Below are 20,482 nucleotides of genomic sequence, written 5' to 3'. Positions count from 1 at the left end.
CTTGTTCTCCAGGGTTCTGGAAAGAAAAGTAAAAATCCTGAATATGGATCAGGTGGTTAAAAAGAAGGATAACACATGCTCTCTTATTCTGTAAAGAAAAGATGGCAAAGGTCTTTCACAAATGAATCAGATTAAAAATAATGACTGAGAATAAAATTCTGTAATTAGTAGCTGGATGGTCGCCAGTTTTCAGCAAACAGTGATCCACACAAGCCATGTGTGAAATTACAAAACCCCCTCCCCCACCTCCTGAGCGTCCACTTTCAAATGTTGAGGTAAGTTCTTTACTTCAGAAAACCTCGATGCTTTTGGTAACTTGGATATCTGAGCACATAGTCACCATGCATGCGGTTCACCTCTGGTTCCTGAGACCATGACAACACCTTCATTTTGTTTCTCCTTCTAAGAATCATGCGGTGCTATCAAGTGCAGAGACACTATGGAAGCAGAATGAATTCCTCCCCCAGCCGTGTCAGCTCTTCCCAGGGCAACCTCAGGATCTTGTGTCCCTGTCCATTATGATTCCTGACTGGGGTGGGTTCCAGGGGGAGGAACCCGAGAGCCTGGGTCTCAACAAGGCCTCAACTGTCCTCTAACACATCTACGGAAACAAAGGTAAGAAGACCCCTGAATGAAATACGGAGTCAGAGAACATGAACACTTTCTAGAAAGAAGTGAATGAATAGAAAGAGGGATTAAGTTTTCACAGTCTCTGTGCCAGATATTTTACACCGATTATTTTATTTAATCCTCAAAAGAGCAGCAGAATGGACTGAATTGGCCACATTCAAGGAGACAGAGCCTCCCTGACTTTTCAACACACAACAGCCATGAAGCACTATGAACAGGAGGGAAAGGATGGCCTTATCCATGTGGGTTTGATGTGACAAGTTACTATGTGGCCGTCATAACCTGTTTTTAGAAGAATTATGCATCAAGTTTACAAATTTACTAAGGGAAAGAACATATTTCCTAAGATTTGGGCCTTGGTCAGCATTTCTAAGATTTCCAAGGCGCCCAGAAAATGTCACGCCAGGAGAGGACTTGATCAAGATGGAGGGCAAAGGTAGAGTCAGTATTTTCAGCACTAATGCAGTCAGTATTTTTTTTTTTTGGCTTTTACATTAAATAATAAGATTATTTATATAAGAATATAAAATGTAATTGTTTATATAACACTTAAAATGGTTATATATTTATATTTTCCCATCTAATATTATTATACTAATATATTAATACTAATACTACTCAGTAACTCCCTGAAAAAAAAAGATAAACTAAAAAGCAGCAAGTAACCATAATGGCGATAGTATTTACCATGGAACAGGAGGTCCGCAAACTCTGCCCCTGCCAGGCAAGCCCCAGGTTTGTTGATAAAGTTTTATTGAAACATAACTTTGACCGTATGCTTGTAAATTGTCTGTAGCTATTTCCCCTCAAAAGACAGAGTTGAGTAGTTGCAACAGAGACCCACAAAGCCTAAAATGTTGAGTATTTGGCCCTTTACAGAAGATGTTTGTCAATCATTGCCCTACAGTGATATATTGTGAGTGACATTTATTTTTATTTTAGATTTCCCTATTTCTCAGTGTTTCCTCAGTGACCCTTTGTTACATATCCACGCCCCCCCCATACTAACTGTCTTACTCTGGATAAATTGAGTAATATATCTTTGGTTCATTCTCCTCACTTGAAAATGGAAAATATGTTTCTATTTACCTGAAAGAACTTTGGGGAGGAGGTAACTTAAACAATATGTATAAAGTTCTTACAAGTGCTTGGAGCATGTCTAATGCTCACTACATTGAGGCTTTCCATTGCTTATATGGGTTATTATGGAATATTTGAACATAATACAACAAAATATGAAACAAAACTGATAACCTACTCTTTTCTTATTTTTTATTTTAAATAATAGAAATAAGTGAAAATAGACTACTTTTCCTTTCCAACATTCCTAATAAAACACCTGCTGACCTTTCTGGAATGCTGCCATGCCTATTCCTTTCCTAACTGTCCATGACTCCTTTTTGCTACAACAGCAGATGTGAGGATTCACAGCAGAGACTTTAGGGCAAGAGCCTAAATGAAATATTTGTTATCTGGCCCTGCAGAAAAAATTTGACAGCCCTTCCTGTGCAAGAAAGAGTAAAGGAACGAGTTTGAAACAATAACTAAAATTCAAGATGTAGTTAAGAGAAAATATTGACAAAGTTTACTCCATGAAAATGAAAACCAAATTTGCATGGCAGAAAGCACCATAATTTAAATGACAAGAACAAACCATTAGGAAATATTTACAACTTCTGTAGAGCAAATCCTAAGAGTGGCTTACTAGAAAGTGGAGACCACCGTTCACATTTCTCAAGTATATTTCTGTGGGCACGCTCCTTTTTTCAGTTAGTGAAGCGTATCCTCTTCAGAAATACAATCTTAAACTGCTGACACAGGAGGCCTGGCGCTCCTGAGAACAGAAGAGCTTTCCTCTGATGCATCTCTGAGCAGTTTCACACACTCCAGCACCTGGAAATCAAAACCTCTTGATTCTCTGAACACTGTTTCTGGTAATTTAGAAAAGCGATTGGTTGACCACTTGGTCTTGATCTTCTTATTCTTTCTTTCGTTTTTTCTTTCACTTTCTTTGTCCTTTTCTTTCTTCCTTTCTTTGTCTCTCTCCCTCCCTTTCTCCCTCCCTTCCTCACTCCCTACCTTGCTTTCTCTCTTTTCTTCCTTTCTCTCTTCATCTCTTTCTCCTTTCCTTCCCCTCCCTTCTTCCTTCCTTCCTTCCTTCCTTCCTTCCTTCCTTCCTTCCTTCCTTCCTTCCTTCTCTCCTTCTTTCCTCTCTCTTTCTTTCTCTTTCTTTTTATTTGCTCTTATCATCTTCATTTTCTATCAGCACTCTTCCGTGATTACTGCCTCCATCAAAACAGCCATTTGGGTTAATTAATCTGAGGAAAACTTATAAAATATATCAGATGCCACGAAGCTTATATTCAAGGACTTTTAATGACCTCAAAAGATCAAATTGCCAGTACAAGGTTTCTACCTGCTGGCCCAGCCATGAAGCTCAGGAGAAGGCTGGCATTTTTGTAGAAGCTCTAACCAGTGTGAGAACCTCTAACCAGGCTGGATCAAGACATTTGCAGAAGGAACTAAGCTCATAGTAACTCCTCCTGGTAAGTAACTTTGTTCTTTTTGGGTCCTGTGAATGAAAAACTGATGGGTGCTTTTTAGAAAAAACAATGCAGAATCAACCTAGCATTTGGACAGCAATTTTGCAGCTACTGGCCACTGTATATGGAAACAAAACTACTCTGTAAAAGTTTCTTTAATTCCCTGCTTGCAACCAGATTGAAATTCTACTTTTAGAAAATATATACACAAAAGTATAGATGCAGGCTTGAAATTAAAATATTTCTGTGACTGTGTCTGTGATATATTCATATAAGTTATTGGGTTAAGACGTTTTTCATGTAGGTGGCCTTTTAAGTGAGACACTTGTTGATGAAGTAGCTGTAGTAGTAATGGTGCTCCCTTCTTAATGAGTAGTGCTCCTTTCTCTAATAACCTGCAAAACCTGTGTGATCGCTTTTGATCTCATCTTTAAGAGCAGGGCAAAAAATTTAACGCTTACAGTGGAGGACTATACAACATCAATAAATCGACCTATTATTATTACTGTAGTTTCTTAGTGGGTAGGCTGAGTTTAGTCAAAATCTGAGCTATTGTGACTCTTGTGACTTTGCCTAGAGATGGTCCAGTTTAATGGATTTTGTGAGCTCAGTAATCCAGTTCAGCACCAGGGCCCATGAAAAGAGGCTGTCAGCATGGCTTTACATCCTTGACTGTTCATTTATTGAAGGCAGTGTCTATGCTGGACTCTAGAGACAGAAGGTGCACAGGACACATATATATTTTTTTAGTTATTTATTGAGAGTCAGATGCCATACTGCCTAGTTTCTGTGCCTTATCTCAGTCCTTAAGAACACTATACAGGGAATTTTCTTATTCCAATTTCACCAGTGGGGAACTGAGGCTTAGAGATGTCAATTGTTTGTCTACATTCACATGGCTAGTTACTATGGCAAAGTTTGGGACCCAATAGATACTTCTTCCTTAGTGCATGGTCTATACCATTATATGCTATTAGGAACATTAACCCATGTTTTTATTCTGAATATATAGTCTTTTGTAGTCTGACCTTTTACATAGACTATGTAGTTGAATGTTTAATGAGTAATAGCTCATAATTTGTATGACTTCTCATGCAGAAAACAATGCTTCTGCTTCTTAATCATGGCACTAAAATTGCCTCTCTTCCCCCCCAAGACATCAAGTCAGTCATGTTGAATATTCATTTATTAAATTTTCACCATGTGATTCTTAGGGTATTTCTATAAAATGACAAGTCCTTTTGGCACCATTCCATTCAATCTTTCTGTATTGGCATTAGATTTGCTGGAAATATGGAAGCTGGCAGAAGAACGGGAGCAGTTGTCCTACATGCAGGACTCAGCTGCAGAATTGGAGCTGTCTGCACTCCTGCTGGGACAGATGCAGAGAGACCAGGCCAGACAGGGTCCTCTGAGGAGCAGCTCAAATTGTAAGTCCGTATCCTGGAACTTGTTAAGGTAAATTCAAGTTCAAAGGAACAGTCTTTCAGGAATAAATGGGTTGAGAGATCATCGTTAATATTTCACACTCCGTAACAACTCATCTGGATTAGAATCAGTGAGGACTGAGTTCTGGAAGGAACTTACTTTAAAATCAAACCAGATATCCACCCTTCAATGTGCAGAAATTTTAAAAAACCTATAAAATATTGAACATTCATATATTAAATATTCAAATATATTGTCTGTTTTTGTTCTTCTGTTAAAATCATAGAAGTAGTAAGTGTAAATTACACTCTAGGAAAAGCACTGACATGAGACATGAAAACCTTTTAAGGAAAAAGACTTAGAAGTTTCAGGAAAATGGTAGGGTCGCCTGGGTGGCTGAGTCGGTTAAAATTCTGCCTTCAGCTCAGGTCACAATCTCGGGGTCCTGGGATCGAGCCCCACATTGGGCTCCCTGGTCAGTGGGGAGCTTACCTCTCCCTCTGCCCCTCCCCCTGCTTGTTCTCTGTTTCTCTTTGTTAAACATATACATAAAATCTTTAAAAAAATAAAAAGAAGTTTCAGGAAAATGAGAAGGAAAGGTAAAATCAGATTCTCCAATGCATGTGAGTGAGATGGGAAGGACAGACCCAAACTGTCCAGGCAGAGAGGGTCAGTTCATCCATTCTTGACTATGTTCGTATCTAATGCGATTTTGCTTGAGATTCATCTTTGTTTCATGTCAGCGGTGCTTATTTATGTATATTTCTATAAATATTCAAAAAATATTGACACAATCTTAAAAGAGGCACACAGGGAGATTTCTGTAAAAGCTTTTCAGACAGTGGATCTCCTTTAGCTGGGACAACAAAGTGTTTGGTCCTGGCACAATTCTCAGGGTTACAGGTAAAATATTTTTTAAGTCTTCCCTATTAGGTAGGGGAAGGCAGTTGAGGCAGGGAGGGCAGGCTAGGTGCTGGTGCTGGCTCAAAATTCTAGGATTTGGTCCCAGTTTGTCACCAATAACAGCAGGATCCTTGGAGACGTAGGTGACTCTGTCCCAGTCCTTGGGCGTAGTTGCTGCCTGAGCTAGCCTGGAGGACATTAGCAAGGAGCTAACTAGTAAGAGCAACTGGGGTCCCTACAGGGTGCAGATGTGAGGTCCCTTAGGGATTTCTGTGTTGAAAGACTCGTAATCAAGTTTGTGTATCTATTTATTAGATTCCAAAAATACCAAAGGAAAAGAAAAAAGAACAAAAAATTGATAAAGTTGCCATTTTGTCTGAAGGCGATTTGTATCAGGTATCGACATATTTAACTGCACAAACGTATCCAAGAAGGTCATAAGCTGGGTTAGTTTTTTTCCAAATTCGGTCTAGTAACTTTGTTCATTCTTCATTAGACTTAGACGTGAAATTTTGCCTGGATGAGGGAGAAAGTCTCACAGGGATGTTTCTACCTATAGGATCTAGTCAAATAAGTATGTTTTCAAAGAATTTTCACAAGGCTGGTGAAACATTGGAAAAGTGAAAGGAAAGATATATTTTGGTGTCTTTCTGGGAGTGATCATAGGCACAGATGAGTTCATACATTGGAAAGCAACCTTCTAGTCCCAGTTTTTTCTCCAACTGACTGCAGTGTAAATTCTAGCAATCTAATTACATAATGGTGACACAGATGTAATTCACAAAGTCCTGAAAATGTTTTTTAGGAGAGCGAGGTGCAGAGAAAAATATGGACCGTGGTTCTGGATCTATCACTTTCTGTATAATCATCCTTCAACAAATAAATTTTGATTCACTGGTGATTGCTTTCTTAAAAGTATAAAAATAATACATGCCCATTAGGGAAAAATTGGAAAAGAGAAAAAAATTTAAAATTTATAATGACACTTATTCTGTTAACATTTGCTGTATTTCCATCCATTCAGTCTGTCAAGGTAACAACCATCTCAAGTGGACGTTGTGGAACTAAATCAAATTACTACATAGGATGGGACATGGTCATTCATTAAAAAAGTCAGTTCTACAAATTCCAATTATCACCCAGGGGAGTTCTTTTTAAATCAGGAGTACAGAAAATTGTATTAATTATGATCTAGTCTACAGGTCACTTCAGAATAATTGTTAACATTTGCATAATACTTTCAATTTCTAAGACTCATTGTTACACGTTTCTAAAAATGAGTAGAATATAGTAAGCAGTACCTCATATATCGTTAGCCTCGGCATAAGTTGATCTCTGCATTTTCAGTGGGAACGTCTGGATGTAAACTAGGGAGAGGTTTTATAACTGAATATATAAAATTACACTAACATATATATAAAGTTAATATTCACTTTTTTAATAAAACATTTTATTTTTTATATATTAGAGGGAGAGAGCATGCATGCAAGAGAGAGATAGAGTGCATAGGAGCTGGGGGGAGAGGCAGACAGAGAAGGAGAAGCAGACTCCCAGCTGAGCAGGGAGCCCAGTGTGATGGGCTCCATCCAGGACGCTGGGGTCATGACCTGAGCCAAAGGCAGATGCTTAACACACGGAGCCACCCAGGTGCCCCTCAAATATTCACTTTTAATAGTTTATATCGTCATTGGACTATACCGACAAATTAAAAATTATGTTATTACAAATATCACTTGAGAAATACCGCTTTTCTTAACCTCATATTTTGTTAAAGATTTTGTTCAGATTCTTCACATGCATCTAATAGGTATACTTCCGAGCAAATTTCTGAGTCATCTTAGGGTCTGAGTGTCTGTTTGGGGATGGCTTTATGGTGATGTCTTTGGATATTTCATTGGAACATCCACTTATAAAATAAGCATTTTTTATTTTTATTTTTTTTAATATTTTATTTATTTATTCGACAGAGATAGAGACAGCCAGCGAGAGAGGGAACACAAGCAGGGGGAGTGGGAGAGGAAGAAGCAGGCTCATAGCGGAGGAGCCTGATGTGGGGCTTGATCCCATAACGCCGGGATCACGCCCTGAGCCGAAGGAAGACGCTTAACCGCTGTGCCACCCAGGCGCCCCCTATAATAAGCATTTTTTAAATTTATTCTATCATTCTGTATATGTACAATGTAAGCATAGAGTATAGAGACTTTAGTCCCAGGTAATATTTACCAAATCCATATGAAACTTCTTTATTTTATTTTATTTTTTTACTGGCGCTATCTCTAAACTGGCCTCAGTTGAGTTTATTTCAGGTTGATATCTTGTCCAGGTATATTGTTCAATCAAAGTAGAGTATTAGAAGAGCATCTTTTAAAATGAGAGATTGCCCAAACTGAAACATACGCAGCCTCTGCTTTATGAGGCATAATGTTGGGAGTGAAAGCTTCACCTCATGCTCTGATTTCAGGGTGTTTGAACTCTGAATGTTTTGCATTTATATCACAGAGTGGGATCTGCAGATATCTTGTCGCGTTTTTTCATGTCACCTTTGAGGTAGACCTGACTAAAATATGAAGCTCTGGGGCAGAAAAAGAAACAAGTTCTAATGCACGAACTGTTTCTCATTTATTTATACTGCCTATTGCCAAAATCAATTTGAGAAGATGTAAATTATGCAAGCACAGTTAGACAATGAGATAAAAGTAGCAGACCAAAAGCACTAAGGAAAATAGAAGAAAAAGGCCTGTGATTATCTAACAAGAAACATAGGGTAAAATTTTACTTTCAAAGGTAGGAGGAAAATGTAATGAAGCACCTAGTATTTATTAACTGAGAAAACAAAGCACACCAGATTTTCAAATAGGTTATGTGTTTCCCACCATAAAATGAGGAAAGGACTTCAATGCATGAGACCTTTAGGAGGAATGTGAAGAGAAACAGTGGGCATTGCCTTCCACATTCGCTTTATAAAATGGAAGAAATGGTCTTTAACAAACACATTTCATGCTCCCACTGCATCATTCTATGGGCGCCATGACATTAATGTCACTCACAGATGGTGACCTTCAGCCGACCTGGTCAGGCAGGTGACAGTCTAGTGATCTAACGTGACAATAGAAGGCTTGGAGGACCAGGCAATTAGCCATTGCTCTAGTCATTCCACCATGACTGTTCACTGTAAGAGTCTGAAGCCCAACTTTGGACATGAGCTGGAAGGAAGTCAGTTTGAGGTAGAAATTTCTGAGGAGAGCTTGGAATGCTCATGGATTGTGTTGTTGATGGGAAAAGTGCCATCTGCTTTGGACAACACAGGTGAATCAGTTCCATGAAGTGACCCCATATTACTGGGCTTTACTAGCTTCCATTTGATGTTCTTATCACTGGAAAGGCATTGGGTAAGATAAGACAAATGATTCCCTAATGATTGTTGTGTGAAGGACACATTTTCAGTGATCAGGTTCAGAGAATTCCAGACATAGTAGAGCAAAGAGAGGTGCAAACGAAGGAATGAATCTTGATGCTTGATTGACACAGGTCCAATTGTCCCCAAATACTGCATTCCCATTAGTAAGGGAGGGCTTGGTCCCGTGAGATTAAAATGTCATCATTTTAATGATGACACACAATCATCACAAACAAATTGCTAATAATAGTGGTAATGAAAATTATAATCTCTCATTTTCATAGCATGTTTAGATGTGGCAATCTCAGGAGAGATCTGTATACCAATCCTTCCAGTAAAGGTCCGCATAGACAACATCGTGCAAACACTGTAATAGGATCTGACCTTGTGTCCGTGTGAACTTGCATGAAGTGTTCATGTACAACATGTGTAATTGTCTTGAAAGCATTTGGCCCAAGAACAAAGTTGATCAGGACAGATAAGTTGTGTGAGTTGACACATTGCCTTTTCTGATGGTGAAAGGGTGTTGGCAGAGAGGCTGGACTTTCGACTCAGGCTGACCTGGAGATCTGGCTTCACCACTTGCTACTTATGTGGACTTGGGTGATTATTCTCTGGTCTCAGTTTCCTAATCCAAAAGATGGGATAACAGGATGTATGAGCAAGGGTCATATGAAAATCAAACGAGAGACAGTGAATAAGGCATTTGTCACGTGGTCTAACACATAACAGGCACTGCATAGATGTTGCCCCATTTCAAACCTAAAGGGAGAATCGTATCCAGTGTGGAGAGTGGTTTGTAACCGATCATATTGACAGAGCAGAAATTCTCCAGGAGATTCAGCTCGACTTCTAACTGCTCTAGCGGGACGTTACTTTACTGTCCACTGATACACAAAAAACTTGAATTTAGAGGTATTTGTTTAATGGACTTTTCCCTCACTTGTCACAAAAATGAAATTAAAATGTGGGTCTTTTTTTGGTATTTTTAAGTTGTCAAATGTACTTAAATCTTAATCCTTTATCTTAATTGAAATCATGTCTAACACTAACAGGTTTGGCCTTCATACTGATATTTAGTAGAAAAACAATTAAAATTTTAAATTTTATTTAGAAAATATGTCGGAATATAGTTAGAGATACAGTTAGTCCTTTTAAATATACTGAGAAATGTCATAAACCTGAAATTCATATTTACATAAGAAATAGCTTTAAGTATTTTTTAATAAAAAATGAGAAGAAGAAAATAGGAATTTTGAATCAATGTTAATATGCAGATTTGAAATACATATTTAATTGAAAATCTCGTTGCATTTGGTTAATTTATATAGAATTCACACTGCTTCATATTCATCAAATATATACAACTTGGGCAATTTACCTGAAAAATTTTTTAATTATGAATATTACAAATGCATTGAAAATTTCATTTATTTTGTATACGGGTTTCAGTTTTATAAATCAATGCAATGATTGTGGCCATAAAAAACACTTAATAATTATTTTTAAGATTTTATTTATTTATTTGAAAGAGAGAGAGTGAGTGAGAGAGAGAGCAGGAGCAGGGGGAAGGGAAGAAGCAGACTGAACGCTGAGCAGGGAGTCCAGTCCAGGGCTGGATCCCAGGACTCTGGGATCATGACGGGGGCTGAAGGCAGACATTTAACAACTGAGCCACTCAGGCACCCCACTCTTAATAAGTTTAATAAAGAATGTTGTGGGCCACCTGGTGGCTTTTCGATTAAGCATCTGGTCATGATCTCAGGGTAGTGGGATTGAGTCCTGAGCTCCATGTTGGGCTCCAGGCTGAGCGTGGAGCCTGCTCAGGATTCTCACTCCCCTGTTGTTCGGCCTCTCCCCCACCACTCTGCCCACCACTCTCTCTCTCTCTAAAATAAATAAATAAAATCCTAATAAAAAGCAATGTTAAAAAAACCATGTAATATAATTCCATAAAATATAGCCGCTAATCATATATAATCAAGAATACTATTGAATGCTCAGTTAACTATCACATTGAGAAAGTTATGAAAGTTCAAGCTACCTTCTATCCTGAAAAGAATGAAACTTCAGGGCTCTAGCTAAGGAAAAGGGACAGGAAGTAAGCATAATGTCTTACCATCCAGATTTTTCCAAACTCATGATTTGATATTCAAGTCCCTTACTGTGATGAATCAGAAGTGTTCCTATCAAAAACCAACCTTTTTAAGGTGAAAACTAAATTCTTTAATGTATTGACTTGAGGCAAAAATTATGGGAATACCATGTACTTTGAAAAATAAATCTTGCTTTATATAACATGTTTTTTAAATTAAATTGAAATTAAATTAAAAGACAAAAATATATGGTTGAGGAAATATACAGTGTCTTACTATTATAATCAGTAAAATACTATTTGCACTATAAGGAAGACGTACAAAATTAAAAGAAGTGCATTATGACCTAATATTTATTTATACCATGAATAAAAAAACTCATCATTGTTCGCTTACTTATTTAGTATAAAAATAAGGAGCTTTGGTGCACAGGCAAAAATTCTGAAGAATTTTTTTTCCTTTCCTCTCAGAGGAGAAATCCATTTATTCTTTTCTTAGGAAATGGCCCGTGAAATTATTATTCCAACTCCAAACTAGTGGAAAGAGAAAATAGTAAAGCATTTGTGTTTCAGTTGGAACTCAAACTGGAAAGAGTTCTACTATTTACAATTTGAATCATTAATTAATAATAAATGTATAACCAAGGACTATTCCAGCCTTCAAGTGACATGACCTTGAAAACCATGATGTTTCATTATATATTTTGACATTATGTCTGCAAAAAACTCAGACTATAACTGTTAACACGACGCTGTTAGATATAACTTTATTCAGCAGGTGAAATGAAAGAAAATTGAGGGGTCCTACACCAAGTTCAGCAGGCTTGTAGGGCAGATTCAGATTTGGGGAGAGGTGCTAAGGGTCAAACGGTGTCTTCTTAGTCAAGGTATCTTCAAAAAATTCCAATATAAAATATACTTTTAGTGAACCTTTCCTGAAGCAAAACAAAATTCTGACCACTGCATTACTTGATTAGGTTACTATAAGAACATTTCTGAAAATAATCAATAATTTTTTAAAATAGAAGCTTTGGAAATACGGCCATTTTGTTTCTAAATTTCAGGCATTGTAAATAACTTGGAGGTGCAGCATTAAACCTTGCCCTACTCAAAATCCTGCAGTGGTTCAGACGTGAGAAGGAAATATTCTATAAAATCAGAAATCAAGGAGAGGAATTCTAGTATCAGAAATGGCCATGGGATCTGTATTTGTAACTGAAAGGTCAACTTGCTAAATTTCCACTCAAACAAGTGACTATGTATTATTTACAAATATTGCATGTTTTGATTCAGGACTTTTTACTTAATAGTTGTAACCTTGGGCAAGTTATATAACCTCTAGACCCTCTTTTCCCAAGGAAACTAAGAAAATAAGCACCTCGTAACCCTTTGTGGGTGAAAAACCATGGTAAACACCGATTCTATACAACTTTCCTTCCCTTTATTATGTGCTGGGCGTTTCCAAACCACACAATGTTTGTGTTTCCATAACTATGGTTGTTTTTTTTTAAAGGTTTTATTTATTTATTTGACACACACTGGAATAGAGCACAAGTCGGCAGAGCTGCAGGCGAGACAGAGGCAGAAGCAGGCTCCCCATTAAGCAGAGAGCCTGATGTGGGGCTCTACCCCAAGACCCTGGGATCATGACCTGAGCCGAAAAGAGACGCTTCACCAACTGAGCCACCCAGGCGCCCTCCAATTATGTTTTAATTGTTATTCCATTTTCTCCAACAGATAAAAGTCCTGATGCAGACATTTCCCCCAAGCCCACAGTTTTTCTTCCTTCAATTGCTGAAATAAAAGTCCAGAAGGCTGGAACGTATCTTTGTCTTCTTGAGGATTTTTTCCCTGACATTATCAAGATAGATTGGCAAGAAAAGGATGACAAAAAAATTCTGACATCACAGCAGGGAGACACCATGAAGACTAAGGACACATACATGAAATTCAGCTGGCTGACCGTGGCTGGAGCATCACTGGATAAAGAACACAAATGTATCGTCAAACATGAGAGTGATAGAACAAAGGTTAATCAAGAGATTCTTTTTCCTTCAATAAACAAAGGTAGGTGCATATATTTTTTTAAGATTTTATTTATTTATTTGAGAGAGAGAGGCAGCGAGAGAGGGAACACAAGCAAGGGGAGCGGGAGAGGGAGAAACAGGCTTCTTGCTGAGCAGGGAGCCCGATGCGGGGCTCGATCCCAGGACCCTGGGATCACGCCCTGAGCCGAAGGCAGACGCTTAACAACTGAGCCACCCAGGTGCCTCAAGATGGGTGCATATTACATGAATATAACCTTCCAGAACCCTTTGTTTCAAAGGGAAAACCCTACATTTTCTGTCAAGTATTAATGAAAACAAGCAAATAGAAATTTTTTTCTAATGTTGTTTAATGAAAGCATCAATGTCCTGCTATTTCCCCATGGAATTAATCTAGTATGGGCTTTGGGGGCACCTGGGTGGCTCAGTTGGTTGAACATCTGACTCCTCATTCCGCTCGGGTCATGATCTCAAGGTCTTGAGATCAAGCCCTGCGTTGAGCTCCGTGCTCAGCATTAGAGCTTGAGGTTCTCTCCCTCTGTCCTTCCCCCTGTGCTCTCTGTCTCTCAATAAGTAATAAATCTTTAAAAGAAAGTAGTACGGCCTATGGGACATACAGAGAAAAAAAAGAGACCAATTCACTTAACCTTTCTCAACTCAGTTTCATCAACCCAAATATTAATGTCACGGTGATGTTTTTTATAGTCATTTCATGGATAAAATGAAGCAATACACGTGAAAAGACCTGGCAATCTCACACTTAACAAATGCTCAGAGGGTCCACTATTGATGATCTTACTTGATCAGGAAATAAGAACAATTATAAATCTTTCAAGAATGTTCTTCTAAGCATCACAGTCCTTCTCACTTCATTACCCAGTCAACATGGGAATTCCTTGGCCATCACCAAGAAACACCCCTTCAATTCCCCTGGAGGGTGACCTTGCTTAAAACAATGGATTCTTTGCCAAGAATTTTCTTTTTTCTGCTCCTGTCTATTGTTAAAACATTTCCTTTCCTCTATTCCTTTTGAGCCCCCTCTTCTGCTAGATGGGATGCTGCGTGATTCATTCATCGATGGATTATTAACACCATTAGGTCTGTAACATTTACTGGGTTGAATTTTGGTTCTTTAACAGATTTGATGGCAGCGATGGAATCTGAAGGGGACTCCCAGGGCCATTCAGAGACAAAGCAAAACACAGACGTGGTAACTGTGAGCCCTCTGAGTTCAGGATCTTTCTCGCCTATTCCAAGCGCTGTGGGTGAGTTCTTGGTTCTAAGCTCCATTCTCTTTGTGCTCGAATCCTCATCTAATTGGCTTTGCTTTACAGGGCAGGCTGGCCTGGGCTGGCAGAGTGTTACGCCAGTGTTCAGTGGAGCTAGCGTGTTTGTCTGGAGCTCCGTTGAGCTGGTATATTTGCCCAGAATCCAGCTGAATTGGCAGAAGGGTGGGCCCACAGCCAAGTCCCTAATCTTTCAGACCAAGCTCCCCAGGTGGAAACCTCAGCAAGTTTCCAGAACTGTTGGCGGTGCCCACAGTCTTCCTGTGGCCAGAACTCGGTAACATCTCTTACCGTCTGTACACTGCTGTGCACATAAGTGTCAGTCTGCAGTGTAGATAAAGCCACTGCTAACAGAGGAACGTGGAAAAAGCCACAAAAATTGGTGGGCATGAGTCAAGCATTTAGAGGCTGTAAGAGCATTTGCTATTTCAAGAACACTCCCCTAACAGTATGAGTTGGTCAGGAAATGGGTTGGATCAGCACTAGGTCACCCATCAACCTCAAGAAAACTTCTGTGCAAGGAGCTACCCTGTAAAACACGAAATCCTCAATCCCAGACACATCCCTTCTAGGTGTTCGTTTGGCTCTGAGAAGCCCAAAGTCGTACCTAATGGGATCCGTAAATTCCAAAGAGATGAGCTCACCACTTTCTGATATACTTGTTTATTTTTCTTTTTTTAATTTTTAAATTTTATTATTTTTTCTGATAAATCTGGGTTTTTTTTACCTAAGAACTATAGTCCCAGATTACAGATATGTAGCAAATATGCAAAATATTTCTTTTTGAAGGTTTTATTTTATTTATTTGAGAGAGAGAGAGAGATACGAGTTGGAGGGCAGAGGGAGAAGGAAAAGCAGACTTCCTGCTGAGCNNNNAACCTCATGCAGGACTGGATCCCAGCATCCCGGGATCAGGAGCTGAGCTGAGGCAGACACTTAACTGACTGAGCCACCCAGGCAAGCCCCAAATTGCAAAATTTTAAAAGCTTCTTTTTTGTCTTGAGGAACTGGCTTGGTAACTGTGGGGTTGGAGACCCCAAAAGTACGAAACAATTTACCATCAATGTCTAACCTGTCAGGTCCCAAATCCTGGAACAACTGTTTACTCTCCAGAGGTTTCATGCCTCCTCCCTCTGGACTCTTTGAACATCTGCAACTGGACCTCATTCCACTGCCCTTAGTGTGGGTTCACAATACTCCCTTGTCATTGTGTATGTATCTTCTGCATGGGTTAAAGCCTTTCCTTGATGTCCTCATATGGCAAAGACACTGTTAAAAATGGGTTTCCCCCTTGGGCCACACCTTCTGTGATCTCCAGTGACCAAGGCTCCTACTTCACTGGGCAAATCACAGGAGCCTTTAGGAAAAACTTGCAAACTTCCTGGTTTGCACCTGTCTGGGTGTACAACCTTCCGCTGATCCTTTGTGTGACCTGCTAGTCTGACCAGCTAGAGTAACTCTCCAATGTCTGAAGCTCAAAGCCGTCATCACCAGCTTATGGAAACCTTCTTAGATCACAATTGAAAGGATCCTGTCGGTCACAGGTTACAGCCTGGTGATTAGGTATTTTACACACATCATCAGAGGAAGACAGCCCTAGACATCCCTGTAGATGAGGGGCCTTACCACGTGCTCCTACTGTAAAACTAAAGCCTGAAGTTTGTACACATCCCACAACTACAGGTGTCTCCATCTGACACTGGGTCCTGCCCGGACACTGGAGTTTCTGAATCAAATTGAGAGTAAGAAACGTAGCTGACATCCAAATCAACTGTTTTCACGTAAACAGGGGTTGAAGACATCATACTTTAACCAAATATGAAATCCTTTATCCCTCTTTTCTTTCCCTTTACTCTGGCAATGGCCTGAATATCTCGATGATTGCCAAAGGCAGTAACCTCTGGAATTTAGAGCAACCTTATTTCAGGCTATGAGAATGTCTAACCCTGGTCCTAAGTTTTCTCAAGGTAAAGAGGACATCTCATTGGTTGACTCCCCTAAAGTTACAGCCTGATTTAGTAGGGACTACCAAAAAGCCACCAGGATTCACTTAATCCACCACGATTCACTCCTTCGGCTGGCCCTACTTCCCTGGTTAGGGATAAATGGAAATGAGGTATGATCAATATGTTCTTCATTCTTGAAATTGTTGCAGAATCCCTCCTAAAGCAATGGCTGCCCAACAAAAGTCCTTAGACTCTGGCCAAAGCAGTGCTTGAAAGTCAGATAGCCCTTGATTATGACTCAGCTGAGCAAGGCTGGATCTGTGCTGTCGGCAACACCACGTGCCATACCCAGATGAACACTGTCAGGGAAGCTAAAACCCAATGACATCAGATCCGGGTGCAGGCCATTTGGCTTAACAGAGTGACTCCTTCAGCAGGGTCTTTCTTGCTTGTGTGATTTCAATTTCTTTGAGTCTTGGGCACCATGGCATCAAATGGCACTCCAAACACGGGGAGTTATCCTGTTTAGAGGCATCACAACAACCTGCTTGGTGTGTTATGTTCTCTCAGAAGCTTGACATGCAAATTCAAAGCCCGTAATCTCCAAGCATATGATCTTTCTAAGACTAGAATATTGCAAAGAATGAAGAGTATGACCAACTCAAAAACTGTAAAGCTGAAGTGGTAACCTGGGAACATCACAAGGGTTAAGCGAAAGGTCAAGAACTATGAATGTCACCCAGAAGAACAACAAATACTGTGAGAACTTCAGAGCAGTTGCTGAGAGTGGTGGTAATGCCTCAATTTTGATCCCAGCGCTCAGTTAAGCTGAGAATCTGATCAAAAGGCAGGGCTGTTAAAAAGGAAAACCACAGGCTCAAAATGTACTCACTTAGCTTAAGGCCACAGTCAGTAAACCAAGGCTTCATAGCTCCCCAGCTGCAGTTTCAACACACGGAACTGGAACCTGTAACCAGTGGACATGGGAACTTCCTGATCAACGCTAGGAACTTACTGACTGAACCTACTGAATTACACAGAATCAGACCAACCATTTCTGGGATTGTGGGGCACATATTAGTGATGGTTCTCCTCTCTGTCGACTAACTGTTATCTATCTATCTATCTATCTATCTATCTATCTATCTATCTATCCATCTATCCACAACACAGAAAATGTCAAAGAAGGATATGAACAATTGAATAATACATGTTCTCATTTCTTTTAGAGCCTGCTACTAACTCCACCAAAGATTCTCTGACTGATGAAAATGGTAAGTTTTTGTCAATGTTTGCCTTATTAGTTATGCTACCGCATTTTTTCCACCTGACCAACATAACCTTTGAACTTCCCTGGCTTCAGGGAGAAGCCTCAGAATGGCTGGAGCTTGCAAAATAGACTGAGTGATATTTAAAGTCAATCCATCATTTCTCAGGAGTCATCTTCTCACAGTAAATGCTGGTTTGGGTGGGAGAGGACTATAAATTAGGGCTGCAGTGATGTGCTCTGAATTCTTTCAGCAATGGATTCCGTTCACTTCTGCAGCCTTTGTTACTACTGACTGAGGACATGCTATCCTGTTGCCTCTGTATTTTTTGTCTTTGTTCTTGCTGGTAGTTAGTAACATGAACCGACACTGGGAGCTTCTTGTACAGAAGGCGTTGTGCTGCGCTGAGAGGGCCTTTTGTTTAAGTCTCTTAATACTCAACTGTGAAGGATTTTATTCCCATTTTACAATGAGGGCAATGCGCTGAAATTATTTAAGTCTGCACACCACACGGTGAGATCTATGGCTTCATCCCAGACCATCTGAATCAAGCGTTCATATATTTCCTTCGTTTTTATCCTTCCTGAAATTCCAAAGCCAAAGCCCTGAGACAGGTTCACGCATGAGGAGGGGATGTGGTTTTGGGTTTCAAGTGTCACAGACTGGACTTAAACTCCACTCTTTTAATGATCAGTTGCATGAGTATGGATAAACTATTTACATTTTTTGAACCCACCAAATCAACACAGATATCACCTAATTCAGTTATAGAAGATATAATGTGGCATATGTGGAACGTCTAGCATAGATACTCATTTAGCTGCTACATCATAAGTACTAGCTCCTGGCCCTTTCTCCCCACATATGAACAAAGGCAGTGATGAAGAGCATTGGTTCTAGCCCTGCCGATCCACCCTCCACGTTCATTATCAAGGGACTTCTAATCATCATCATCATCATCATCCAACTTTATAGTTTTGCTTAATCATGTTGATGTCTGGGTATTTATTGCATGTGGAGGTGCACAATTAAAGAGCAGTTAAGAAAGTGTTCTTAGGGGCGCCTGGGTGGCACAGCGGTTAAGCGTCTGACTTCGGCTCAGGGCGTGATCCTGGCGTTGTGGGATCGAGCCCCACATCAGGCTCCTCTGCTATGAGCCTGCTTCTTCCTCTCCCACTCCCCCTGCTGTGTTCCCTCTCTCGCTGGCTGTCTCTATCACCGTCAAATAAATAAATAAAATCTTAAAAAAAAAAAAAAAAGAAAGTGTTCTTAAATGCCGTGTTGCTGGGATCGAAACCTGGATTTTAGTACTTACTAATTGCGTGAAATCAGGCAAACGGCTTCTCTCTCTGTCCTCAGTTGATTTGTAAAATGGGAATGAAAATAATAATCTCTTAGGTTATTGAAAATTAAATAAGATTTAAGCTTTGCACACAAAGTTCTCAAAATAAGTGACATTTAGTTTGTAGTTAATGGATATTGCCTCTTATTCGTACTTACAGGCATGGTGAGGATGAAGAAATGCTAAAAGCTATTTATCACCAATGCCTTTTTTCCTATTGGACTCATTAATTATAAACACAACCTTATTTTTTAATACTTCGGAAATTCTAGGTGAATTTCACAGGTGTTTGACTGGCTTGACCTGCAAACTGGGTTCTGAGTTGTCTCAGTGGTGGTGATGGTGGTGTTGGTGTTTACTATCCAGCTGTGCTGGTGTGAGAGTGTCACTTCAACCTAAGTCAGCAGAAATGTATGCTGTCACCTCTCTCCCATTAGTAAGTCCGACCCTTTCAAAACAACACATGAAACTAATAAAATGCTTCTTTTAGCCATCCTGCAGCTGCAGCTCACGAACACGTCTGCCTACTACACCTACGTCCTCCTTCTCCTCAAGAGCCTGGTCTACTCCGCCATCATGGCCGTCTGTCTGCTCGGGAGACCAGCGCTCTATGGCAACGGGAAGAGTTCCTAACACATGGTGGCACCAAGGATCCCTTATGTCCATTGGCTACTGTCCCTAAAAGTGTTGCTGAGGATCTAGTGGGACTTCTTTCTGAGATTGGGTCATTTCAGTTCACATGTGTCTTTTTCTCTTGTGTCATTATTGCAGAACGGGTTTACAAATCATTGGGCAAACAGAAACTTTCACTCTGCAGCAAGAATAAATGCTGCCATGACTCAGGGGCGGGGCCGGGGAACCATCCACAGGGGCTTCCAGCACCGCTCTCTTCTTAGTGTCCACCAGCCCCTCAGCCACCAATTCCCCATGCCTCTGCGCACAGCCAGCATGCACCTTACAGCTGCATCCCCTGGACTCTTTCACCAGATAACTGCCTGGAAGCCGCCGTCCTTGCCACCTGCAGTTTGTAGTGGTTTTCAAAATAGGCACAGTAAAAGGAATGAAAAGTCTACTTTGGCCTCTGTGTTCTTTTTTTGCTGCAATCTAACTGAGAGCCCAAGGTAAGGGACAGCATGACACCTGAGCCTTCCCATCCAGCAGTGATTGTAATAATGGTCAATTCCACATTTCTACTTCTTTCCCTGAGACAGTCGTTATGACGCCTTCTTTGGGGCACTGGCCCCAGGGGAGCCACAGCCAGTGAAGATGCCCAGGCTATTTCTCCTTCAAAGGTCAGCAGATTCAGACTCATTTGGTGTGAGACGCTCTGGTGGTGACAGTATAACCTGTCGCATGACTGGCAGGTGTGCTCAGATCTATCCCAATGTGTCATGGGCACCATGTTCCCGATCTCACAAGAACCTCATGAGAGTTGCACTGACACCAGAAAGATAGGGTGGTGGAGGAGATAAGTGCTTGACTCTGAACTCCTAGTGCCTGGGCTTAAATTTTGGTTCCATAGTTCTCTGTGACATAATTTTCTCACTTGTCAGTTGGAGTTATAGTGACCTGTTTCCTGGAGTCGTGTGGGTGAGATGA

The 20,482-nt window shown here is 40.2% G+C and overlaps 1 gene segment (V, D, J or C); it reads left to right on the top strand.

Moving 5' to 3' along the window:
* Positions 1-19,955, top strand: part of LOC103674600 — a 33,848-nt gene extending 13,893 nt beyond the window's left edge. Inside the window, 5 exon segments of the C gene segment in view lie at positions 5,451-5,504; positions 12,734-13,063; positions 14,181-14,306; positions 17,503-17,547; positions 19,374-19,955. Coding sequence covers positions 5,451-5,504; positions 12,734-13,063; positions 14,181-14,306; positions 17,503-17,547; positions 19,374-19,516 — 698 coding nt within the window.
* Positions 19,956-20,482: the final 527 nt, after the last annotated feature.

This window comes from Ursus maritimus, unplaced genomic scaffold (genome assembly GCF_017311325.1).
Source record: "Ursus maritimus isolate PB19 unplaced genomic scaffold, ASM1731132v1 scaffold_3, whole genome shotgun sequence".
Classification (NCBI taxonomy): Eukaryota; Metazoa; Chordata; class Mammalia; order Carnivora; family Ursidae; genus Ursus; species Ursus maritimus.
Note: the sequence above shows the minus strand (reverse complement) of the source record. Positions and strands in the feature narration are given on the sequence as shown.